Here is a 17,108-nt window from a genome sequence, read left to right as displayed (position 1 = left end):
ATCTAAGGGGAGTCTAAAATTGAATGCACCTGGATTCTACATTATTCATTTAACTATATTTAGAATATCACATAATATAAGCAAAACTATTGAAATCAACTCTGAAATGTGTTAGCTCCAGCACTACTCATGTAACCAGTATGTATTAGATTGGAGATGCTAAGATTACATGTGGGTTTTATTGGAGAACCAGGAAAGATGTTTAACCACTGACATTTTGGTAGGTGCGTCAGTCAAATGACCCTCATCATAAACTGCATGTCCTTGTTGTCTCTCCCTCCGAACCATAAGATATTTCTCAGTTTTTCTGTCCAATCAGGAGGCAGCAAAGACATGACATACTTGTAGTTAAATGCCATGTATTATTAGAATGACTGAGGCCTCATCCATTGAGATCCATCCAGAAATAAGAAATCAAAGCAGAGTTTCTTCACATTAATGTTTCATGTTCGGCCACTTTGATAGTCTGTTGTTTTGGGAGATGTTGTGTGCTCCCAGCTTCAGTGATATATCCTACAATACAATTATGTGCACAGAGAGCATTCCAGAGCAGTCCTTTAAATAAAACAAATGTATTACCCTGCTGTTCTACTTTATTCACTAACCGCATTTAAAGAATCAGATTACCCTTACTCAAATGATTGAAATAAAATATATAGTTCAGTCAGTAATTTTTGGCTGGTAGCCAGTCACTGGTCTGCCTCAGCTCGCATGCTTCAGCCAATCAGACACACTTCACAAATAGGGCAATCTGTTTAAACGGGGAAAGAGACGTAGCAGGTCTGTGATGCTGACGTGCTCCTGCTGGGAGTGCACATACAGAGGTATTCTGACGACGTCTGGCACATCTACTATCACCCTGTGGTGTCACGGCACAGGTTTGTGTCTGCTTCTTATGTATGTGGAGCAGCTTTGCTGTTCTTGTACAGGGAGGATTTATGGTACATTGACAGCCTGTACAGGCTCTACATACAAAAGAGAACTGTTCTTTGCTCAAAGTAAAGCAATGTTTTGTCTTCTATCTTTCAAGTTACAATGTAAGCCAATTCTTAGTTGTCCTTCCTGACATGAAGTGTTGACAGCTACTGTGCAATGATAAAGGATGAACAGAAATTCACAGAGACATCAGTATAAACACATTCTCATCTTGAAGTTCTGACAGACTCTCATCTACCTGACGAATATGCTTCATGATCAAACTAAACTCTGCCTGTCTTGTCTCAATTATCTATTTTCTCAGAGTTTTTTAATGATGTCTTCCAATTCAAGATGCACTCACACGGTGTCATGAAGACTGTTGCCTGTTTGAACTTGTATAATGACAAACCTTTAAAGGCTCTAATGTCATACTTTGAGAACTGTGTCTTTAAATGTATAACTGCTGCAGCTTCAGCTTTAACTCAAAGTTGTTGACACTGTCTGTGAATATAAGAGCAAAATATCAATTTTGAAAAACTAATCAGCATCAAACAAAAGGACGAGTAAATAGGACATAAACAAAATGCATGTAGCCATGAAAATGTGTCGAGATCAGGAAATAATTGCATGGAAATGTAATTATGTACAGCTGATATATTGATGTTTGATATTTCAGAGGAATTTGGCAGACATAAAGCTTCAACAATCGATGAGCTGCTGTCAGATCTAAAATTAAAAAGAGTAAATTCCATTCTGATTGAGTTAAATTATTTAACAATGACCAAGGAATTGTAAGGGTTTTGGTTCCATAGCACATCTTAAATACTCTAATCGGGGTTGTTTTCAGACAAAACTGATCCCACTTTACACTACCTGCCCAGCACCAAGACAGACAAAGTTGGTGACTAGCTGATCAACTTAGTGGAGTATTTTGTAGGGATGTTGAGATATCAATAACAGTAACAGAAGTTTCTCCAGTAGTGCTGAAATGCTAGAATCTGTCTTGGCTATGCACCAATCTGATACCACATTATTTATTTATTTATTTATTTATTTATTAGGGAAAATCTGATATAAACTATTTAAAAAACACTTGTTTGGCGAAAATAAGATTTAAAATGCTTTTTCGCCTCAGGTTATACTTCCACTACGCATGCGCACGGTTTCATAACACCTACTTCTTTTATTTCATTGTATCCATTGTGTAAATAAAAGACAGCTTTTTCCTGAACTTAAAATAATATATTGCCACACAATATCTTCACTTGTACTAAATTATTTCAACTGACACTAAACAAGAGTAAATGAACCACATAAACAGCATCCAAATATATTATCATAATCTCAAAAGACCATACCCCTCCAGAATCTGACAGCATTCTCTGAACTGAAGTGTCTGAACTCTTGATTGAAAAAAAAAAAAATCAAACTAGCAGAACATGTCTGTCAAAGACACTGTTGCACACATGAACATGTCTGTCCTCGAGCCTGACTGAAAGCGAACAGCTTCTCATTGTTCTCAATAGAATAATGACTCACAACCTTTACTTGCATATTTGGACAGGGTTAGGGAAGAGCTAGTAAGGTGCACCAAGCTTATAAACCCCTGTTCCTATGTATTTTGTTTAGTTTGTTATATTTGAAATGCAGGTCCCACCCTTGCAGGATTTAAACCATTAGGAAAAAGAAGGCAGAGATGCTGCTGTGATTCTCCTGGGCTGAGGAGACAACTCACATGATTTATTCTGAGTAAATAATAGACCAATGCTTTGGCAATCCTGAGAGTCAGCACATTTAGACATTCAGGTATTTGCATTTATAAGTTACCACTCCACAGCCTGTGTCTCAGTAGCCTCTTTATATGATTCATTTTGTCCACAGCAAGTATCTCAAAAGCTCCACTTAACTGATACAAATAAAATTAATTCGTAAACATTTAATTTTATGGCCTGAGCTACAGAGAAACAGACTTAACAACCTAATTTCAAAGATTTGGCTCGCCCTTTGTGAGTTTTAAAGTTAGCGCCGTGTTTATTTAACCTTCCAATATTTTATGAGGAGCCCCCAGGATGCAATTTTTGAATCCAGTTACACATGACAGAGATGGGTGTCTTGGGACATGGAAGCACCCTGAGAAGAGGAATAACAAGATAAAGATTCCCATTAAAAAAAAGAGCACAGTTGCTTGTCAAGCACACAAAACCCTTTGAAGTGAATTTGTCCCTCAGCATCGGGTTCACTGTGCTTTGGTGAAAGATTAGACCTCATGTCACATTTTGGCTCCCTGTGTCAAGGAGTTATAGAGACAGACACAGACGCATAGGTAGAAGGAGAGCAAGAGAGGTATAGATAGATAAAAAGAAAGGGATATACTGTAGATAGATAGAAAAGGATATAGATGGGTGGAAAGAAGGATATGCGTAGACATAAAGACAGATATAGAACCCTGATACCTAAAAAGTTGTGACAATGTGTAGAACGTAAATAAAAACAGGATGCAATCATTTGTGTGGTGAACCTCGCCCTATTAAGTTGATAATAAAGATAAACGTAAAATATTTTTGTCTTTGTACTGTTTTAGATTGAGAAAATATGTAAAAGGATTGTCAAATTATCATGTTTATCTATGTGTTACATAGCATCCCAATTTTTTCTGGAATCTAAGTTGTATAGATACAGTAGATAAGAGTGAAAGTCACTTGCTTCACATTCGTAATGATTTATTCACTAATTGTGTTTTCACTTCAATTTGCTGCATTTAGTTTTAAATGCTACACCTACTTTTCCATTTCAGACAAGAAAAAAAAAATGTTTTGTAATTTTTTTAAATTTTTGATATTCGCAGAAGAAAATAAAAATGCAGACAAAAACAGGTGGGTGAAAACTCACTTACAGATAGATACAGAGAAGGATATAAAGTAGGCAAGTTGAGTAAAGATATAAGTAGATAGTCTAAGGTAGATAGACATTAAGAAATAACATTTTATCATTATAATACATCATATGACATTGCAAACTGAGATACGGTATGATGCACTCCCATATAGATCTACTCTTTTTAAGCTCGACATTTGCTGGGGTAACCCTAACCCAAGGCAATTTTATTTGCATACTTATTAATCACAGTTACCCTCTTAGATGTCTTCATTGTGATCACTGTATTAAAACTCTATGAAAACATCTTCTAGCCTTACTGAAGACACCTTCTGAACTGCTGCTGAGTCTCTTGTGGAGGCTTTCAATGTTCATGCTCACATGATGAGCAGCTTTGAGGATGACTGTGTACCAGGCTATCTGGGAGAGAGCCTCTGTGTTCCATGTGCCCACTGATGTGGAGCAACAGAGTGAATGTCAGGCAGAGCTGGTCAGTGTGTCTGTTTGGGGGCGGCAGTAGAGATCTGCTCTGTTTGTGTGTGTGCTGCTAACGGATGACAGGCGAGAGCACGCCATTACCAAGGAGCCTGCATGTGTGTGGTGATGGTGGCGGTAATGTGTGTAGTGGGAGGGAGAATTCAGGTTTAGACAGTGGGCATGAAGCCAGTGCATGACTGCATCATTGTGTGGACTATGCAGTTCAGTGAAGGGGAGATTTGATATTTTCTTCCTCTCAGTACAGCCTTCCTTTAAGCCAGAGCTTTGCCCAGGGAACACTCACAAAGGAGTCTTCTGCTGCAGCTGGCAGAATCCTGCTACGTGATCTAAAACCAATTTCGCTATTTGAATAAGCTAACACTTATTTCCTTATCTTTCCCTTGCAGTCCAAAAAAATCCAGGCTCAACTGAAAGAACTGCGGTACGGGAAAAAGGATTTAATTTTTAAGGTAAGTTCAAACTGAAGGGGGTCGGCTTTGTAGTAGCTCCAGACCAGAGGTAAACACGACCACATTGAAAGATTGATCCCATCACAAGAGGTACTCCAATTACTTCAGTCTGCAATTACAAAGCCCCTCCCAGTCAGCAGCTCAGCCAACTTAGTCCACATACTGCTCTACTCTAAGTCATGTCCTCTGTTTTTCCCTCTGCAAGATCTGTCCCATCTTTTTCAATCATGGGAGGTATGTGGATAAATGATGCAGACAGCGGTGGGTGAATTTGATACAGAATTATTTATTAGATCATACAAGGGAATCTTTGAGACACAAATTACTGATGACACCATGTATTGCTACAATTCAGTGGGTACCATATATTAAAGGGCATCTGGAATGTGTCCCCTCCTTACATACTTCCTCTGCAAGCACTATAAACAGTGGTAAAACAGGAAACTGCCTTCTCTTCCACCCCTTGCATTGCAGGGACTAAATGTTCTTAGATCCGGGCGCTTACGTAATATTTATTGGCATTTACTGGTACATGGACTGACCTTTCAGGCCTTGTTTGCAGTGTTAAAATGTCAGTCGATATTTCTGCCACGAAGCTCCGCGATGCTATTTCTTAAATGTACGTGTTGATCCATCAGACCCATCATTCCTAAAGCTGCATTAGACATAAATGAATAAAAATGGACTAAATCCTCACCCACTGAATTTTATGTTTCTAGTCCAATGCCTGAATATATTGTCCCTGGATGTCCTGTTCCTTGTTCTATTTCTAGCCTGTGAATGATGGATGCATTGACTTGTTTGCTTGGTGTCACTGCTCGTAAATCGTCGTCTCTAAATTGCATCAGTCACTCACACAACAAACCCTTATTGCTCAATGTCACCAAACATTTCATGAGGACCTTTAAAACATTATGGTCTTTTGTTATTTGCAGTTGCAGAAGGATAGGGCTAATTTGATTGCACGCTTTGTCTTGTAAAAACAGTCATCTTTGGGAGATTACACACCGTCTGCCTTTTCTTCACTGGTAGAAAGGTCAGAGGGAAATGCATCATGCCTGTCTGACCCCCAGGAGCCCTCTGGCTATTCCTGAAAACTCATATGTATTCCACACATGCTGCGATCAGAAGCCCAGCAGGGGATGAGGAAGCAGGAAGTAGAGACGAGTCACTTAAGATACAGAAATGTCATCAGCCTCACAGGGGGGATGTCAATCAAGGCACCTTGACTGGGAGGCAGCTGAATTGGTTATGACGGCTGTTGTACCATATCAAACTGCATTTTGCAGCATAATGTCACAGTACACACAAATACAAGGACCTGACAAGACTGGAGACAGAACAAAATCAAGAAGCCTCAAAATCTAATTATCTTATCTTGGGAACCATTCAGTCTGCCTTAGAAATGACAGAAAGAAAGATTGAACAAGATTTGTGAAACCATAAAACAGAAAAGGGTACTGTTACGACAAAATGCAATGATGCAGATTCACAAAATGAGGACATACTGCACCTACAGTACCAAAATAAGAAGCCGGTATTGTCAGTGTTTTCTTTACTGGAGTATTTTCCATTAATAGTCCTCAGATTTGAAGGACAACTTAAAAAGAGACCCAACTCGGTGCATCCAAACCATGTGGTCCCGGAACTTTACTGTAAACACTGCACACAGACAGGTTCCCCTTCGCTTGCTCAGCCGTAACATTAAAGCCTTCGGAGGAACTGACGGTGCCTTCCCTGCGTTCCCTACGAGACAATGTTTTCGGCAGCCGTATTCAAGCCTTCACATCTTCCTTTCTCCGTCAGTCCACTTTTAAATGTACCCCTAGAGCTGTTTCTCCACCAGCTTAAAAGAAAAAAACAAAAGAAAAGAAAAATGACAGCTTGATGTAGTTGCATGCCTCGTCTTGCAGAGTGGCTAGTACCCCACTGACCCCCACACCTCCATAATGGACTCCGCACAGAAATATGCAGCTTTAGACTTGAAGGCACTAACCCTGAAAGTCAGCATTTCTGGGTCAGTGGCCATATGCCCGCAGTCCTCAGGGGACTACACGCTGATGATGCTCTGTGTAATGGATGTAATGGCTCTCCGCTGTAATGCTACACAGTCGCATGCATGCACTTACAAACTCTCACAGTCTTCAGATCCAGAGACAAACTAAGAGCAGGCTGCATTTTCTTCTGTGTGCTCATGAGGCAATCCAGCCTAGACTCATGATTATTCAGGACAACATTTTATTAAACTCACTATTTAGTGTTGTCATTCATTTTTTATTCTGGGTTAGGATTGAGTGCAGCATTTTGTTTTGGTGGTCCAAAAGAAACTAAATTCATTCTTTTGGCCAACTGTGACATCATATTACACCATCTACTGCTAGTAAAAACATGGCAAACACAAAATTGGACTGATTATTCTCAGTAACCTAGTTAAAAATAGTTCAAATATGCAACAGTGAATACATTTTATTTGGCATTACCAATAAGGATGGTAATCGATAACTGTAATAATTTTCTGGTCCATTGGAATCATATGCATCCAAGCTAGTCAATACTTTTTAATCAAGAGAAGTCTGTCTAATTTAGCCCAATTTAAGGCTTCTTGGATACGTATTTGTTAGCTAGAGAGTGCCATGCAAACACAGCGAATCACCAATGATAATCTCTCTTGATCAAATTATCAAACAAAGCAGGGCCTACTGGTTGATATAGCTATTCAAGTAATCTGGTGAAATTTCCTCTAGTTTTTCCTATTGTAATATACTAGAGGTCGACCGATAGTGGATTTTTAAAGGCTAATATAATAACGATAGTTGGGAGAAGGAAAAAGCCAATAGCCTCTCTGCCCCTAGTCCCTCCCACCCTCTCGGTGGTAAGTTACTGTGAACCTTGGGCTTTGTAACGTCAGTAAAATAGAGTAACTTTAGAGATGTACGACACAGTCTTTGATTTGAGTTGAAAATCTAGCAGCAGCTGTCAATGTTTTGGAACATTGATTTAGCCGATTACATCATTGGAACCTGTTTACAATGGATGATGTGCTGTTCTGTGGCTGAACTCGCCAGGATTACTTCTGTTGCGCGTCCCGTTACATTGTTAAATGCCACTCTTACAAACTTACAAATTAATGTTTGTGCATATTCCCAGCATAAGGAGGATCCTAAAGTGTGCAATTTCATTTCATGAATGGATGGATAGTTACGTAGCTAGATTATCGAAGAGAGAAAGCCGCATTGGTAAGTACAATATAAAGTAACGTAACATTAACAGAATGGTTTCTTTTCCTGGCTGCCTTCAGTGCCCTGTCCCTGGACAAGATGATGGTGTTGCATAATATATATTCAAGACTAGATCACTTGTGGGGAGAATAAACTAAAAACGGGTCAGATGAGAGAGGTCTGGCTATGCAAGACTACTTATGACTTGAAATTCATCTTGTCTGTGTCAATTTGTTTACTTTAGATTAAGAGGGAGAGAGAGAATAAAAGGGTTTAGATATTTTCAGCAGAAGTGGCCCTCAAATGATGATTGACTCAGTGTATCCTCCATGCAAAATGGTGACATACTCAAGCCAAGTTCGGCCGATAACAATAGTTTGTAAAGCTCCTATCGGCGCCGATTAATCGGGCAAACCGATTATTCAGTCGACCTCTACAATAGACATCTCGGAAAACCAAAATATTGCAATGTCAGTTCTTTCCAATGTCATGCAGCTTTACTCTTGTGCACAATCCAAATACAAATGACTTGTCCGAGACTTCCTGTAATGAAGGAAGACTTTCTATGAGACAAATCAGATTCTTTGGCTTCTTTGAAAGCCCATGGTGGTGAATACTGCCCTGTCTTTGACTGTCACTGCATGACTCATCTGTCAGGGAGAACTTAAACATCCTTTCAGCTGCCCCGTGGAGTGGTAGAAGTGACAGACATGTTCATCACTTAAAATCACCACCTTGCTGGCAGAAATCGAGATGAAAATGAGATGAAATCAGTAAACATGCCAAGTGTCCCCACTGCGTCACAAAACTGACTGAAGTATCACATAAGTCTACAAAACTGCCCAAAAAGCATCAATCAGTCTCATCACCCATCTCTGAAGTTCTATACAGAGGTTGTGGATGCTGTTTGTCGGTCTAGCTGACCTCGAGTGTTTCAGAATGTGAGCCCATGCAATTTATCATTTTGAGAGGCCAGTAAAAGACACCCAATAAAAGTTCGTCACCAAGGCCAGTTTTCCACAGACTGAATGCAAATAGTCCCAATACAAGTTCCTCTTCTTTTTACTGATGAATTTATCAATAATAAAAGTCTCCTCCGAGGGAACTCTGTTGATGCTCATATGGAGTTAGATTGGCTGATTTACAGAAAAGAAGCCTTTTTGTGTGTGTTGTTAAGCTCAGGGATTAAACTCCAGCAATGATGCTCATCAAGGGGTCTGATGGTTTCAGGGGGTTTCCTCTTAAAACTGTCAAGATTCAACCTTTCTTCTCTCTAAAGGACAGATGTGATCTTTTATAATGTGGCTTTGAATGGACTTATGCTTATGATTCCCTATACCCTCTGGATTCTTGTCTGTGTTCAATGAAATGGACCAGAAGTATTATTCACCAAAGCATTTTAGTTTAAAATCAAACTAAGAATGTACCGATATAATGGGGCTATGATTACAAAGGTTTATGAGATCCCAGCACTCTTCTGTTTAAAGTCTCAAGGGATTCATTGACTACTAAAAGGGTTTAATGTACATGGAGTTTAGTGCTCAATCAATGTGTATAAGAGAGAGAGTGTGTGTATGTGTGTGTGTGTGTGTGTGTGTGTGTGTGTGTGTGTGTGTGTGTGTGTGTGTGTGTGTGTGTGTGTGTGTTTTGTCATACATATTTTAAGAAGTCAGGACAAAAGTGATCGGAAAAATAATAAAGAGGAGTCTCAATTCTTTGTGCTATTGATTTGCGTTATTGATAGTGCTGGGGCAACGAGGTGGGGATGAAGAAATGCTTTGTTTGCACAGAACAAAGAGAGTTCAGCTGATTCAAAGTCATGTCTTTCTGTAGGGGCAGCAGCTAATGGACTTGGAGCACAAGTTAACTATAGCTAAAGAAGAACTGGAGAAGACTGCACTGGATAAGGTGAGCAAACACTGACATTGCGTAGTAGAGCTGCAATTAACGCTTCAGTGTTGATTCATCTGTTGATTATTTTCTCACTTAATTGATCTCCAAGTGTCAGAAAATGGTGAAAAATGTCGATCAGTGTTTCCCAAAGCCCAAAATGACATCCTCAACTGTCTTGAACATCCACAACCCAAAGTTGTTTACTGTTGTAGAGAATTAAGAAGTCAGGAAATATTCAAAATTAAGAGGCCAGGTTCATAGAATTGTTATCATTCTCTTTAAAGCTTGGTATCGCCAAAGATTTCCCGAATCAATTTACGATTCACAGGGTCCCACTTCAGTTTGATTTGATTCAATATGAATTCAGTTAGGGATATTCAGTTACAATGACAATTTTGCATGGATATGAAATCATTTCTGTGAGAACTGATGGTGTAAGTTCACAAGGAACCCTCTATTTTGGTGCATTACAAAAATAATATTGTTTACACTGAGTATTAAAGTGAATGGATTCAGAGATTTGTGGTTAAAATCTATGGAGAAATTAATGGGATATTGTTTTGATTTAATCATTAAAAATGCTGTAGAGAAAGAAGAAGAAAGTAATTAACGATGTATTTAACAAAAACTCTGATTAAAAAATTACTCAAACCAATAATTCCATTATCAAAATAGTTGATTAACTTAATTATAGTCAACAAATCAATTAATCATTGCAGCTCTACTGAATCAAGAAAAAGCATCTAAGTCTATTTCAGTAAAGTAAGCTATGTGTAGCTATATCTGTCTGTTTGGTGAAGTTTAGAGGATGCAGATTAAGTATAACTCTCAAAGCACATTTTCATGGCAATATCCTCATTAGTCAGAATATTTTCAAAATGTTCAGCTTCAGCAGGTTGTGCACATGCAGCAGCTTTAATTTTTGGAGGTTATTTTTATATGTGGTTATTGACACACTGTCACTGGAGGCGGGACAGATGAGTTAAAAATGCATGGGGGAAAAGTGCTGATTAGGAAAACAGGTAATTCTGGTGCTCAGCTCAGGAGAATTGACATGAGAGGCTGTCGTAAAATAAATAAACCACAATACTATCCATTATTATTATTGATTAAAAGCAAATGATCCTTTGAACATTTCTTCTTTTTTATTACCCTGGTGAGTTCCACTTCATGTCTTGCTTAATGACGCTTACTAGCTGCTCTAAAGACACTTACGTGGCCTCCTTTGGCTTTAATGCTTAAGTACATTTCTCATGTGGATGGATGGAAGGAGGCATGAGGGATTCAGATATTGTCTTGTGTGTATAATCTTGTTTGGGGACAGGAGTCTCAGATGAAGGCGCTGAAGGACACAGTTCACATCTGCTTCTCAGCTGTCCTGCACAACCAGCCCAGCAGCAGTCACAGATTCCCCGCCTCTCCTACCCACTTGTTCAGATACTCATCACTCATCAACAGCTCCAGAGTCACCTTTCAGCAGCCACATGCCAAGGTAATTCAGTATTCCACTCAGCTCCATCTGATGTAATGTTTATCTAAGAGAAGGCTGGGGTTGTTGTAAAAATCCAACCTTTTTATATTTAATGAATCGGTCGACTGATGCGCTCAGTCTACCGTATATCTACTTTAAATGAGTTCCTGGTGTCCTTGAACTGACAGGTTGTCCCACTGTAAGACGTCAACATGTGCTCTGCAAAGATGTCACAGAGATTTATACTGTGTGGTATTGACTTTGCTATGTTTATATTGTTCATCATGAAGTAAATAGGCCTTGTAAATACTTTGAAAATGCTTTGTGCTTGAAAACACATCTGTTGTCTCACATCAACTTCTCTTCATTTAAAAAAAAGTCTTAAAAATCCCTGAAAGCACATTTATTCATCAAAGTCCAATAAATAAAGCTATTTTCTGTTTTTGTTATCTCACACATATTGCCAAGAAAATGATTAGCTTTAGTAAATAAATTAATCTAGGTTTCATTATCATTATCTTATCATTATTTATGATTTCGAAAAAAAGAAAGAATATTTGTAATTATTAAGGGTGTCACATTGTCACGATTTCGATTTTAAATCGAAATCAACCGAAATTAATTCACAATCTCGAACTTCGAATTAAAAAATGTAATCGTCGATGCTGCCACGCTCCCATGTCACGTCCGGTCGGCTTGCCAAGGGGAAAAAAACACACGTGTTGAAGTGCTGCGAGTCAACCTCTTCTAACTTAGCTACAGCCAGTCAAACGATAGCATGGTGTTACACCATTCCTGTTCGGCTCCCAGACTGTGGTCGGGAAGCACAGGGGAGATGATTTCCTCCAGGGCCGAAGTCAATGTTTACCTTCGGGTTTCACGTGTTAAGCTGGTCGGGAAATAATACCAGGCAGCTTTGCTGTATCTTGAGGAGCCGTCGCCTTTATTCACAGCCAAACTGCAGCCTATATTGAACACTTTATTGCTGTCGCTACTACTGCTCCTTTCGCTTCTCCTTCCTCTCCCATTCATTCACTGTCCACACGTAAGCACGCTCCCTCACTCTCGCTCGCCCACTCACACCTTACACACCTTGTATATGTCGAACTCTTCAGAAATAGTTTGTTAAGACACTTAATTGTTCAGAGAAGACTATGGACATGGCTGTTTTATTTTTTTGTTTGTTTTGTTGTGAACTTGAATGTCATCTTCTGTGAAGAAGACTGCAGTTACAAAAGAGAAACTAGATGGCAGGTTATTTTGTTTAAGTTTCCAATTGACTGAAGATATAAGTTATTGTTACAATATGTTGTTTATAAATGTTTTAAATTTGACAATGTAGTGTGGTACATTGCGAACAAAGGTCAGATATTATATTGCATAAAAGTCTAGTCTAAAAATGGCATAGCAACCTGTGCTTTAAAAAAAATAAATGTAAAAATCGAGAATCGAATCGAACCGTGAGATTAGAATCGAAAATGTAATCGAATCGAGGATTTGGAGAATCGTGACACCCCTACTAATTATTCACAACAACAAAGCCTTTTTAGACAGTTTACCTGCATTTGTGGTAACAAATTATTTAATGTAGATAATTATTTTGTAAATCTCATTCTTCATGTGTCGGTTAATATCAGCAATAAATACACAACAAAAATGCCACTTAAAACATTAGTGCAATTAGTGGCAATTTCCTCCTTAATTGTCAACTTGCTCTCTGGACTACACTAACTGTTTTAAAGTCTCAAACTAAACTTTACTTCACTGCTACAATTACAGCTTCATTAACAACACTGGTTATTCGATAACCATCCATAACCCTAACCCCTAACTTGAAAAAATGACTTAGGACTTGGATTAATTGATGTGTCTTGTACTAGGTAATAATGTTAGCAGTGAACATTTACTGAAGTTGAAATCAAGATATTCAAAGCAACACATTTTGTGCCATAAATACATGTCAATGTGGTAATCATGGATGCAGGCTGAGTGTAAAATGCGTTTCTACAGTCATTTGATATGACCTTAAGCATGACCAATGGACCTTTATCACAGCAGACATTTTGAATCAGAATCAGAATCACAATACTTTATTAATCCCCAGGGGGAGATTGTTTGACTTGCCATAACAGGGAAAGCACAAGTGTGATTTATACAATTAACACTGGCTCTTTTCCATTTAAGTACATCAGTGGACCATGTCAAAGAGCTAGTATGCAAAATAGCAGTGCCCTGACACAGGTAGAGCTAAATGGAGTGCAGCCCTTATTAATCTTATTAATTACACCTGTGGCTTAATCTGCTTGGTCATGTCAAGGTGTCAGCAATGAAAAAGCTGGTAGCACAGACTTTTCTTCATAATATCTGTCTAATTTGACTGAGTGACCCTAGTTCAAACATGGCAGTTAGTGTCTTAGGATGAAAATGACTCTCTGACTTTCCAGATAAGATAAAGCAAGCTGCTGTTTTTTTTCCCTTCTCCTCGCTGTGTAAACACATTCAAATTGAAATTCATTTCACATTGTAACTCCCAGCTTGGTGACATCATGGAATATAGCCAGTGCCAAGATATTCACCTCACTGCACTTCAGAGCACACATAATGCACTGTCTGGGATATGAATTTAAGTGTTAGCCGATTATTACCTCCTTTTCAAGTGGCTATTTGTCAATCTGATGCCCCGAGTATCACTCTGCGGAGAGAAATATTCCAGAAAATAATTACTATCAAATATAACGATGGGCAAACACAATTCCAGAGGTTGTTTGGAATAATAACACGTCTAAATCAAGCAATAGTCTAAGTAATTTATGTCAGTCTTTATATATGGTGTGGTAGCTTTGGAAGTAAAGCCCAATTACTAGAGGGCATTATGGGTGTTTTGGTATTTTGGACTTAAAATGAGTTCTCTATGAAATTATTAACTCAATGTGACACAGTCTTTGTTTGGAGCCTCTCAAAGTCAAGGTCACAGTAGACTCAACTAAGGGCTCAGGATTTAATCCCTTTTAAGAGAAAAAAAAAAGAAAAAGGTGGCTGCCAAGAGGATTCATTGTAAAAATAGGATTATGCCTTCAGTGTAGATATTGCTTCTTGTTTTACTAGGGGATCACTTTGACATTTTAGGACTAATGTCAAGTGTTTACCCAGTCAAAACCTTTTTGTTTTTCAAAAACAACCAATACTGACTGATACAGAACAACATTTCTATGTGCCTCCATACGCCTAAAGAAATGGAGCTGAAATGCAGGAGAATATAAACATCATTTTTGTTTCTTGAAAATATACTTCATGGTACCTATGGTTATTTTTCCCTCTACCAAGCAGTCATGTCAACCTCAATCAGAGATTGGGTTAGTTCTGATTTCTGAAAAGCAGTCCCTGCAGTCACTTTGTAATCATCAAGTTGGCCACAGCACCACAGTGCCTTATCTGCCATGATCCTGGTGAGCAATTCTGTCTTTAAGAGGCTTTTCTCTCCTTGAAGCAGTCACAATTTACTCTGCGTCTCTTTCTAAGAGATTTGACATGCCATTTAAGGAGATTTCTTTTTTTGTTTTCTTTATTTGCTTCAGTACCACCATCCCTACCAGTGTCACCACTGTCCCTCTGCTGTGGCATCGTACAAAACAATATTCTGTAATTGACACTTTCTGTCCACATTTAAACTCTTGTCACTGTTTGAAGCAAAACGAGATGATTCCATTATAAGAAGTTTATATTTCCCTGTCATCGCTCTTCAATTACGGTGAGCCCAATAAATGCGTGCACGTGGGCAAAATAAGCATTTTACAAAAGAAAAGACAAGTAAAGAAAACTCAAGGTAGCCGTGGGTGGATTTTCTATGCTAATGAAGTTTTTACTTCCCACTTCATTAGCATACAAATAGCAGCACTCCACTTGTGAGCAGTTGCTAGCTCCATTATCTCCTGTAGTCGCTGTACACTTTGATGGGCTGTGTGATAAATCTGAGTGCGTCTTCACTGTAAAGATTACTGAGGTGCTCCTTCTGGCCACTCTGCCTGTGTGTGTTGAGGTGGGTCAAATCTCATTTAAATCACTGCCAAATTTATTTCAAATTAAGTGGTAAAAAAAAAAAACAACCCACAATACCACTTACTGTGCACGAAGGGCCAACCAGCCCACAGCTGAGAAGTTGAGGAAACAAGCCAATGACAAAGAGGCAAAGGTCAGGAACGTGGCTCTTTGATGACCATGAGGTGTTCCTCATTATGCTCATTAACATGAAAGTGCTCAGTAGTGTTATTATTACATCCTCTATCCTAGTTTCTGTTGTGTAGGTTTGAACCTGACCAGTCAAAGTAACTGAAGCTGAACACATTAAGTTAGACATGCTAATGTTTCTGAAAATGCATGGCTAATCATATGCTAATTTTTGTTGGTAATCAAAAGGTAATTATTTTGCACACGGCAGGGTGTGATGGCACTACTACCAATTTTAAAAGACAAAAAATTCTCCAAAGCTTTTAACATATGGAGGGAACCTTTATCCACTAACTGGATGATAATACATACATTATAGTTTCCTGAGCACACTTAAGACTAAAATCCGCTTTGTGTATCCACAGTGCAGGGGTGTTTGTTAAAGCACTCACTGGCACCACTTCAAGCGTCACGCTCATAGTTTCAGTTAACAAATGGGCCTTAAGCTCTGGTAGATGCTACAGATAAGACTCTTCCAGACCTTGCCTTTCACACACTCATGTGTATGCACACACATATATACACAATGCTGGTGAAAGATTCATTAGTGCGAGGATGCAGAGATCAGCAAGATTGGAGTGGAAGTTGCTTCATATTTAACAGTCTCAGGGAGAGAGCCAAGTCTTGTGGTCCGATAGCATGCAATTTTCATCAGAGTAATGGGAGATGATGTCTTAGATGCTCGGAGCAGTGTGCTGGAGGAGAAATCGGGCATTTCATTGCCCTGCTCTCACCACTTACTATTTACTTTTCTGATTGTTTCCTTGTCTATATAAATCGGAGGAATATTCATCTCTGCCATGCAAAGAGGAGATAGTAGGTGTTTGAAAGAAACAGCTGAATTTGCATTATTCAATAAATGTGAGAAACCTTGCTACAAAGTCCACTTCACTAAAAATTACTCATAAAGCTCTTTTTAATTAATTAAACTATTGTTAGATATTAAAATTTCTCAGTTTGTCAGTTAAATATGCAAGAAGAGAAACTCATTGTCTTAATATTATAAATGTTTATTTGTATAGGGACAAGTGGGTGATGCCCCACACCACGACATTTATAAATCTACAATTAAACAGAACATAATAAATGTTCTTAGTTTGACCATTTTATCTTGTTTCTACTGGATGATAACTGGCTTTATGGAGACAGATACCATACTTCTTCCACTGCTGTTCTGTAAAATTCTGCATTTTCTGAGGGATGCTGTCAAAATGAAAGAAATAATGCATGAAAGGTTCGCCCAAAAGTGGTCACTTCCACAAGTAAAGCCAATTCCACTGAATCTGTCTAAAAAGATGTTGTTTGAGCTGACAATGTAAGAATGGGGTTTGACAGTGACAGGTTAAGACTGCTCCTGTTCTTGCTGCAACCATCTTGCTTTAAGTTCTCAAGGGACCACTTTTAACCCAGTTATAGAAGGTACTGTGCACTAGTCTTTGCAGAAGAGTGGCTGCAGCAGACAGACAGAACAACTTTTGGAGAAATATCTGCTGTACAAACTCAGCTTATCTCTTAATGTTTGGTGCTTAAAGGAAATATGTGATAAAAAAAAGGAGAAAAAAA

General features: G+C 38.6%; 1 protein-coding gene across 1 annotated transcript in view; it reads left to right on the top strand.

Moving 5' to 3' along the window:
• Nucleotides 1–17,108, top strand: part of luzp2 (leucine zipper protein 2) — a 170,666-nt gene that overhangs the window by 140,896 nt on the left and 12,662 nt on the right. Inside the window, exons 7-9 of the mRNA XM_084357627.1 lie at nt 4,677–4,739; nt 9,791–9,865; nt 11,175–11,342. Of these exons, the coding sequence (XP_084213753.1) occupies nt 4,677–4,739; nt 9,791–9,865; nt 11,175–11,342 (306 nt within the window). The remainder of the gene's footprint in view (nt 1–4,676; nt 4,740–9,790; nt 9,866–11,174; nt 11,343–17,108) is intronic.

Source organism: Pagrus pagrus (assembly GCF_965226575.1).
Source record: "Pagrus pagrus genome assembly, chromosome: 1".
NCBI classification, from domain to species: Eukaryota; Metazoa; Chordata; class Actinopteri; order Spariformes; family Sparidae; genus Pagrus; species Pagrus pagrus.
The sequence above is the reverse complement of the archived record's forward strand: the minus strand, read 5'-3'. Positions and strand labels throughout refer to the sequence as shown.